A 9,723-nucleotide genomic window follows, 5' to 3' on the forward strand; every position below is an offset into this window, starting at 1 on the left:
AACAACACCACCTCAACATCCGGGTTTTCACCTTTTGAAACATGGCAACCCTATTTAATTAAGTACACAATGGGTTGCATTCCATTCTAAAGTCTACTCTGAGCAGGACTTGTTCTCTGCTGTCCTAACAAGACAGCATCTAACCTTAGGGGTGAAGAGTAGATTTGAACGGAACGTCTGGGGGGACACCTTGATGGGTAAGATCCGGGGTCAGCAAACTTTTTTTGGAGGGGGCCGGTTCACCATCCCCCAGACCTAGTGGTGGGCCGGACTGCGCACGCAGGAGTGTGCATACGCAGAGGAGGGGGCTTCTCTCTCTCCCCCACCCCCTCCCCTCCCCCTGCCTGCCTACTCTGCCACTCTGCCTGTGGTTGGGAGCTGGCGGCTCCGGCGGCAGATCGGGCCGATCCAAGCGGTGATTGCAGAACCATTTGCAGGCCGGATCCAGAGAGCAATTGGACCGGATCTGGCGCACGGGCCATAGTTTGCCAACCCCTGGGTAAGATCAATTCTCCATGGGTTGCAATGTCAAAGCACACTGTAGCATCAAGTGCTTGGATTGTGATTCCTGAATTGCAGGAGGGTAGGAATTGGACTGGATGACCCTTTGGGGTCCCTTCCAACTCCGCAATGAATGAGCTAGCCCTCCCATCAGCCCCAGCCAGTATGGCCCAGCGTAGTCAAGGCTGGTGCAAGTCATTGGCCAACCGGTGTTTGGAATGAGCTATTTCCAAAATTTTCACGGAATCGGTTCAGAAAAACCTCCTACTTACATCTAACAAACAGTTCCCAGAATTGCTGGATGGCGTGTGAACTAGGTTCATCTTGGGGGTTTTCTAGTTTCTAGTTCACACCTTCAAGTTCATTCTCTTACACGTTGTTGTTATTTTTTTAAAGACCCTTTGGGCCTTGGAAGGTTAAAGATCATCACTGGGGAAAATAAATTAAACCATTCAGTATGTTTTTGTGTGTATGTTTTTTTTTAAGAAAAAAGTTTCCTTAAGTCTTCTAAAGTACTGTACTTTTCCGTGTATAAGACGCCCCCTACTTTTGGGGACACCAATTTTAGAAAATGGGCATTTGCACTATCCGTGTATAAGACACACACACCCCTAGATTTTTAACCTTATTTCAAAGTAAAAAAAAAAACCCTAGTCTTATACGTGGGAAAGTACAGTATAATTTATATTTCAGCACAGCAGATTGTAACATTCTGGGAGGGGGGTGATTTGCACAGGATTATTTCTTCTACTGCCATGTTGCTATTTTTCCTATTTACATTTTTTTTAAAAAAAAGGTATAATCAAAAGTAGAGGCAAACGAAAAGTAACTCATCCTTGGAGCTACTAAACAGGGGCTGTGTCCCCCCCCCCAAAAAAAAAAATTAAAAAGAGAGCAGACAACATGGAAAAATAAAAAGCTGCAAAACACACCGTGAAAGCCAAATTTGGTGGCGGCGGTGGCGAATAACACTACGGATTGCGGCAAGGTTCAAAAAGGGCAGAGTCGTGAATATTGTCCTGAATGCAAAAACGTGCCTGGTTCCCGTGACCAGGGAGAGCTTCCCCTTCGGGGCTGCCCCGGGTGACCTGGAACAATGAGAAGCGGGGGAGAGAAAGATGACCTGCCCCTTGCAGCAACTCTGGGGCATGTATCAGGATGTGTGCATCCCTCCCCGCAAGGGTTCCCATGGCCTCTCTCTCTGCATCCTATCCAGACCTGGGGGGGCGGGGAGAGATACCAGAACGAGACCGCACATCCCCTAACCTCTCGCTTCCATGGCTGTCCATTGCTGACCCAAGCGCTTCCTCACTAACAGACCTTCCACCACCCTGCACACACCCACACCCAATTTGTTTCCTGCGCCTCACATTTTTGGGTGTTTTGCATTAAACGTTTCGTGGGTTTTGTAAGCATGTCTGTGTTTTTGTTTGTTTGTTTGTTTTCGTTTCTGGGAGCAGCTTCCTCCTCTTTCCGATCCGAAAAACCATCACGGACCCCCAGCAGGATTTTTTGTGAGTTCCCTCCCCTGCTTTGACACCTCTCATCTCCTCTTCCTCCTCCTCCCCCCCCTTCACATTCCTTGCACGGCCTGTTCCCCTTCCTTCCTGCTTCCTTCCTCCATCCTCTGCCTAATCTGTTGCTGGCGTCCCTGTCGCCAGGCTAATATGATTTCCCGCCTCTAAAACATGCTCTCTTAATTGGGGCTGTGCACTTTTGAGTCTTCGCAAGTCACTCTCCGCATGCAGGGATTTCGGTGCCAGTTGTAGAACTCGTTTTGGAAACCCAAGTTCGTAGTCCTCATGGTCGTGAAAGAAAACAGGAAGTTCCCCCTGACCTCTCAGAAACCAGGGTGGCGCGGCTAGCCTATGTCTGGGACCACCTGCTTGCTTTTCCTGCATGCAAAAAACCCTAAGCTTATCCCCCAGAATTTCAAACTAAAGGGATCAGGTAGCAGGTCCGATTGGGAGGAGTATGAAACCCTGAAGAAACCGCTGCCAGTCAGAGTAGGCGCGTCAGAAGGGCCATTAGTCAAGCTCAGTGTTTCCCAAAGTTGGGTCTCCGGCTGTTTTTTTTAAACTACATTTCCCATCATCCCTGACCACTGGTCCTGCTAGCTAGGGGTGATGGGAGTTGTAGTACAAAAACAGCTGGAGACCCAACTTTGGGAAACACTGAGCTTGACTAATGGCCCTTCTGACGCGCCTACTCTGACTGGCAGCGGTTTCTCCAGGGTTCCTGCCCCATTTTGGACACGTTAGCAAACCTTGGTTCGGAAGGAGCCCGGTTTACTTTTTAACGATTGTCGAAATCTAGGGTGCAGGCCAACCCAGTGTTTCCCCAGAAGTTATGGGGAAGGACTGTAGCTCCACAGTTAGAGCGTCCCAGGTTTGATCCCCACAGGCTCCATGCAGAGCTGGGGAAAGACTTGTGTCTGAAACCCTTGAGAGAACAGCGGCCACTCGTTGTGAGCTCAATGGACCCAGTGGCCTGACTCATTTCCTACGGCCCTGTTCACATCTGCGCCAAACGGTGTTTCCTGCGCCTCAGCTCTCCATCGGCATTCCCATCGAGAGCCAGTGTGGTGTAGTGGTTAAGAGCGGTAGACTCGTAATCTGGGGAACCGGGTTCGCGTCTCCGCTCCTCCACATGCAGCTGCTGGGTGACCTTGGGCTAGTCACACTTCTCTGAAGTCTCTCAGCCCCACCCACCTCACAGAGTGTTTGTTGTGGGGGAGGAAGGGAAAGGAGATTGTTAGCCGCTTTGAGACTCCTTCGGGTAGTGATAAAGTGGGATATCAAATCCAAAAAACTCCCGCACCCCCAGCACCAGCTATCGTTGGCTCGTCCACAAATTGCCTAAAGGGCCTTGGTGATGATTTCATTTTTATTTTTTTAACACCTAGGCAAACAATAGGAAGCCAAAGACGAAGGGCCTCATAGCCATACGCCAAGCGTTTCTAGGAACTAGCTTAGGTTTGTAGGAGAAGTGCAGGTTGAATCTTGGATCTGGACGTCGAGAGCAGTAGGATTTCCTGGTTTAGAGGAGGAGGAGGTGGTGCTTATCGTGCATGGTGGGTTGGAGGGGGGTCAGCGGAGATTCAGTGCCCCCGCCCTAACTGACACCCCCCCCACTCCCCTTTGAATTCTCCAGCCGCTCATTTGGACCAGCCGTGTTGCAAGGCGCTGTACGACTTCGAGCCGGAGAACGACGGCGAGCTGGGCTTCAAGGAGGGCGACATCATCACGCTGACCAACCAGATTGACGAGAACTGGTACGAGGGCATGATCAACGGCCAGTCGGGCTTCTTCCCCCTCAACTACGTGGAAGTCTTGGTCCCGCTACCTCAGTGAAAGGGGACACACACACACCCCGCTCTCAAGCCGACCGCTTCCGTTCTTCCTCTTCCTTCCTCCCCCGCCCCTTGTCTGCTCGGCCTCCCGTCCACCTTTGCACACCGACAGGGGGGGCGAAAAAGAGAGAGGCCGAGGGCACACCTCTCCTCCCCACCCCTCGAACTTACATTCCATGTGGTATATACCCAACACTAATCCCCCGTCCAGCAAGCAGGAACGTTTTTTTGGGGGGGGGGGTGTAACTGTGCTCCTATCAGTAGCCCGGCCTGGCAGAGGTGATGGGAGCCAAGCTGTTTGAGTGGGGCAATGCACAAACTGACGCTCCTGTCTCCTCTCTCTCTCTCTCTCTCTCCTCTGCCCACCTGCCTGTTCTTTTTCCGGGCCCTGGACCAAATGGCACCCCTGTGCTTTGTACACTTGTGGCCTTCCCGTTTTGCTTCGCGATCTGGGCTCTCCTTCACGGCCCTGCCTTGGTTTGCGGCGTTTTGTCTTTCCAATGCCGAACAAAGCAACACACTGCCCACAGCCGGGGGGCGGGGAATTGTAGGGGGAGGCAGGCGGCTGTGATTGTCCCGAGTCGTCTTCCTTGCGCAATTGCAGAAGTCACCAGGCTGGCCTGGAGAACAGCCCTCTGCGGCAGGGTGTGTGTGTGTGTGTGTGTGTGTGTGTGTGTGTGTGTGTGTGTGTGTGTATGTGTCTTAGAAGCACAAAACAGCTCAACAAGATGAGAAGTCACTTGCCTGCCACCCAACCTTTTGCCATGGGCCTGACTCGTGTTAAACACTACCAGAGATCTGCTTTTCTCCTCGTACCCGGGGCACTTGCACCATTGGAAACGAAAACACACCTGACCCCTTTCAAAATTTAAAACCCCCTTTAAAGTCATCTCAAGGTGTCCCTTCTCCCCCCACCCCCAGGCTTGGTTTGGAGCAAAAAATTGGGCACATAACCTGTGCACTAACATTGGACGGTGTCGGTTTAAAGGCACGTTCCCCCCCCCCCTTCATGATTTTCTGGAAAGAGTGTGCAAGTCCCAGAGGCATACCCCTCCCCGCCTCTCTCCACCTCCCCAAATAACTTGGCCACAGCCGGCCAGCTGAGTGTTGCCCTCTCTGATCTCCGATTGCCTGGCATGCATCAGTGGTTTTTTTTTTGCCATGTTCATTGTATCAGCTGCAACTTGGTGGCGCTGGGGAGGTGGTCACCGTTCCCCCTGGCAACATGTTTTTAAGGGACCAGGCTGGCTCACTTTCAAAAGTGTGGGAACAGCCTCCGGGGTGGGGGGTGGGGAGCCAGCAGATCTTCTGCGAAAAGCCTCGCCTTACCGCCGCAACGGGCCAGGCCACGGGCTTCCTCTTGCCTCGGACCCAGTTGCAGGGCCTTCGCCGAAAGAAGGCACACAACCCTCCGTGTGTTTTCCGTCCCCTCTCTATGTGCCTTGTCGCCAGCTTCCTCTCGAACCCTCTCGAAATCCAGTTGGGAAAGAGAGGAGGGGAGCAATTTGTACTTGTCCAGACCCCCCCGTCCCTGAGCCAATGTCTCCAAAATATGCCTCTCCTTTTTATAGTCCTCTGGCTTCCAGGCTCCGTCGATTCCCTCCAGGGATGGTTTTCAGTAGTCCTCTTGCCCGTCGCGGCTCCGGCCAAGGAGTTGTGGGGGCCGAGTGCCCCAGGATGTGGTTCCTAATGAGCCTCCTTAGCTGCGCTGCCTCAGTTTCTGGACTGTAAGGCCAAGGGGGTGCCTTGCAGATGCCGCTGGTCTCCACCTCCCATCAGGCCAGCAGTGATGAGTCGGGGGTCCAGAGACCTCTGGGCGGCACCCCTGTTTAGCTACACCCTGCATGCAAGGTGCGGCAGTCTTACAGAAGCATTCCCTCGGGGGGGGGGGGGGAGTCAGAATTGGAGAAAGTGAGGCACAAACGCCAGCCCACCACCTCAAAAGGCCCCCCAGTTATCCTTTATAGTGCCAAGGATTGTGTATGTGAGTGCACGGTCCCCAAACTGAGCCGTCGCCGCCTTGGCTAAGCCAAAGGGGCTGCCCTGAGAAGCACCCACATCGGAACCAGCAGAGAAGCCCAGGAGGCTTCACTTAGAGGGGAGATTTGGGGGGGGCATCTTTACGAAAGGGCACACTGGGGCGGGGTTCCCAGGTGCTTGCCTTTTTTCCCCCCTCCCTGATGCGCAAGCTTTCTACAGGCGGGGGCATTTTCTCTATATACTGTTCAAAAACTCCTTCCCTCCCAATAAGTAGCAGTTCGGTGGTGAAAGCCCATTCTCCAAAATATATCAGAGGCACGAGGCTGGAGGCCAGACAATGCTGCTGCAGTTCATTTTTCCGATTTGTTGCGTGAAGTACGGCATTGGACCTTGGCCTTGTGAAGGATGCAGGCGTGTTGCCTGAGCCGCCTCTGGGTGGGTAGGGGGAGATGCCGTGCCCCAGATGCAGGCACTCCCCTGGTTACAAGGGAAGGGGCAGGCACACTCAGCCCCCCGACAAGACATCCGTCGTGATTGTCTTCCTACACTCCCCTCCCAAATATATAACGTTCCACTTGGGGTTCCTGTCCAGCAACAGCTTAGACCAAGCAGAGAGGGCGTATGGCTTCCATGTTCCTCAGCCCCCCAGTTCAGTATTGAGGCTGCAGCAAAAAGCAAGAGTTGGGTCTACTTTTCCCAGCTAGCTCTGCAAACGCCCTTTCGTAATTCTGTTGCCAACACCCTTCCCTGGCTTCTTAATGTCTTCATGTTCTCCCACTGCGGGGCAGTGGGACTAAACACGGCTTTGAGGGGTGGGGTGCGTCTACGGTTTTGCAATCTGCTCCTTCCCCCACAATCCTTTGTTTCTTAGCTGGGGGTTGGCAGAGGCAGCTATGCCCTTCCAATCCCAACCGCTTAAAGGGCTCTCGGGATTTCACGCACACACACCCCATGGCATTTCGGGCAGGTGGACAGGAGGCCTTTGCTCTGGCTTTCCACCTGAGTGGGGGGGGGGGAGAGGCTCCGGGTTAAAGTGTGCAAAAGGACTCTCTCTTGGGAACCCCCTCTGTTTTGCCAGGGGGCCCTGGCGAGGCTTACTGGCACGGCCTGGCAGCAATCCTCACCGCCATCTCTGTTTTTCACAGTGCACCAAAACGACATTGCAAATGATTTTGGGGGTGGGGTGGAGGGAGGGCTCTGCTGGGATTTAAAAGGGGGCTGGACCCAACTCTCTCTGGCACAGCTGGTGCTACCAGGAAGCACCCAGATTCGTTGCACCCCGAGGTTCCGTGGTGCTGACCTTTTTGGGGGGGGCTGGCAGAGGACCACGACAAGGTGGTGGACAGATCCAGCCTATACCTATGAATTGTGGGGGATGGGGTGGGGCTTCCTGACCCTCCACCCACCGTCTCAGAAATAGCCTTTTGCCTTTGTCCGTTCTCTCTTTCCTTCCCCCAACATTTCTCGTGCACGTTCTATTTATATAGGTATACCCTAGCCAACTTATTCAAAGTTAATTTCTCTTCCTTGTCCAGCAAGTGTCGGGGTTGGAGAGGGCCGGGTTTCGTCCGCGATCGCCTCTCCTACAAGCTGCTTTAGTTTCCCCACCACCACCTTCACTGTCCTAACTTCAATATCCCGTTTAAATATTGTTGTAATATCCACCCCTCTCTACACATTCATGTAGTAAGATATTTCATACTTTTTACCCCTGACGTGACTCCCAAGGTATCGTCTGGCTGGAGTGAAAAGTTTGGTAGTCCATGTATTCGGAAGCTCTCTTCCCTAAATTCACTAAGAAACTGTTTTGGGGTTCCAGGCCCAATTGTGTTATGTGTGTGAGGCTATTTTGCACCCCAGACTTCTGTTCCCTCCCCCCTCCCCTTCTTCCTCACCCCAAATATTTACCAGGACCACAGGAAGAACAAGCAAAACAAAAAAATATTGGGGAAGGGGCTTTGTAAATACTGGCTTTTTAATCTGTAGCATTGTCACGCCAGGGTATAACTCCTGGCACTTGTTCCGTTGGAGTGAAGCAAGTCTCTCTCTCTCTCTCTCTCTCTCTCTCTCTCTCTCTCTCTCTCTCTCTCTCTCTCTCTCTCTCTCTCTCTACTTACTCTGGACAATTTTATGTGGGGGTGGGCATGGGAAACACATCTTATTTTGTTCTTGTTCATGGGTTTATTTCTCCCCTCTCCCCTTCTGTTTTGGAATAAAAAAACCACGAAAAACCTTGTATCCTTGAAATAAAAAAGTATTAAATGTTTGAAGGCAGTGGGTTTTTCTTTTTTTGTTGTTTGGTTTCTCCCCTCTCCTTTTGATTTCGGTGCCATTCCTTTGTATCATTTAGAAGAGAATGGGGGGGGGGCTGCGGGCCTCTAGATGTCGATGGACTCCCAACTCCCATCTTCCCCGGCTGGCCAGCAAAGCCATTCGTAAGCCATTCGTAAGGTTGCTTTTGGTACACGAAGCCACATTTGCGGCTTTGTCATTCTAAAGCAGGCATAGGCAACCTTGGGCTCTCCAGGTGTTTTGGAACTACAACTCCCATGATCCCTAGCTAACAGGACCAGTGGTCAGGGATCATGGGAGTTGTAGTCCCAAAACATCTGGAGAGCCAAGGTTGCCCTATACCTGTTCTAAAGCAGCGTTTCTCAACCGCTGTTCCGCGGCACACTACTGTGCCGCAAGACGCTGGCTGGTGTGCCGCGACGTGTGGCTTGTTTCCCGGGCAACGGCAAACCCTCACCAGCCAGAAGCCTCGGCTCAAGGCTCGCGAGAGCGCAAACCTGGCTGACGAGAGAAAGCTCCACTTCCGCCACCCCCGCACGCCATTGAGGGAAAGGGAGCCAGAGAAAGGACTACAGTTCCCAGGGGCTCCTTTCAGGCAACTGTTCTCGCCGCTTGCTCTCGCGAGATGTCCCGGCGCCGCTCTGTTCCCCAATCCCACCTCTCGCAAGTTCGCGCTCGCTTGCGGCGCAGTGGTTGAATGTGGGGCGGTAGCAGCGCGCTCCGCTGCCTCGTCGTCTCCTCCGACGGAGCTGTCCTTGTCGCCGTTCGTCCGGAAGCTCCGTAAGTGGTGGATCCTCTGAAGCCCCTCTCCCTTTCAGGCTAGCGGAGACGAGCGCGCTGGAGCCGCAGCCGCAGCCGCTGCTTTTAGGGGCGCCGGAATGAGCGGCAGAGGGGAACTTTCTTCCAGGTGTGCCTCGTGATTTTTTTCATGGAACAAGTGTGCCTTGGCCCAAAAAAGGTTGAGAAACACTGTTCTAAAGGATTCGATCACAGGCGACTCCCCGTTGACGCGGGGGTTACATTCGTGGCTCCCGCATGCGTAAGCGAAAATTGCGGGAAATGGGGAGCACCCCAGAGAGTCGTCCTGGCATGGGAGGAGACCCACCCCATCCTGGGGAGGGCCTGCTTGTGAGCCAGAGGATCAGCGGAGCTTTGTTGAGCTGCTTAGCCTCCCCACTTAACAGCTGGCATGCGGGATAGCACAGCAGAAGCTGCCAAGGAAACCCCGCTCCCCCAAGCCCAGCTTGTCCAGAGACCCTTCCAGAGCCCAAAGAGGATGTCATCTGGGCTCTGGGGAGGGTCTCCTCACAAGCCAGAGGCTTGTTGAGGCTGTTCAGCAAAGGCCTACTGATGCACGGGGAATCTGAGCTGGTCAACCAAGCCCTCGCATGAGCCGGAGCGACAGCCTAGTAGCTGACCAGGTGCTTCTCATTTCTGGGTACCACTTCTGGGTGCTTGGCAAACAGAACACGTGTGAGCAGGGAGTTGCCTGTACATTCAACAACAACAAAAACTGGGACAGAACGGCCCCATCCCCAGCAGAGGCTGACCAGAGGGAAGCCAGGGCAGGACTGTACATCGGAAAGAGATGTGCCAGG

At 53.3% G+C, this 9,723-nt stretch overlaps 1 protein-coding gene across 2 annotated transcripts in view; it reads left to right on the forward strand.

Moving 5' to 3' along the window:
- The window catches only part of SH3GL1 (SH3 domain containing GRB2 like 1, endophilin A2), a 58,623-nt gene extending 50,524 nt beyond the window's left edge, over nucleotides 1-8,099 (forward strand). Inside the window, exons 9-10 of one of the 2 annotated variants that reach the window (XM_035118096.3) lie at nucleotides 1,962-2,015; nucleotides 3,655-8,099. In XM_035118096.3, coding sequence (XP_034973987.1) covers nucleotides 1,962-2,015; nucleotides 3,655-3,854 — 254 coding nt within the window. In that variant the 3' untranslated portion in view covers nucleotides 3,855-8,099. The remainder of the gene's footprint in view (nucleotides 1-1,961; nucleotides 2,016-3,654) is intronic. The other variant, XM_035118097.3, reaches the window with a different exon arrangement.
- The last annotated feature ends 1,624 nt before the right edge of the window (nucleotides 8,100-9,723 follow it).

This window comes from Zootoca vivipara, chromosome 6, assembly GCF_965207765.1.
Source record: "Zootoca vivipara chromosome 6, rZooViv2.hap1.1, whole genome shotgun sequence".
NCBI classification, from domain to species: Eukaryota; Metazoa; Chordata; class Lepidosauria; order Squamata; family Lacertidae; genus Zootoca; species Zootoca vivipara.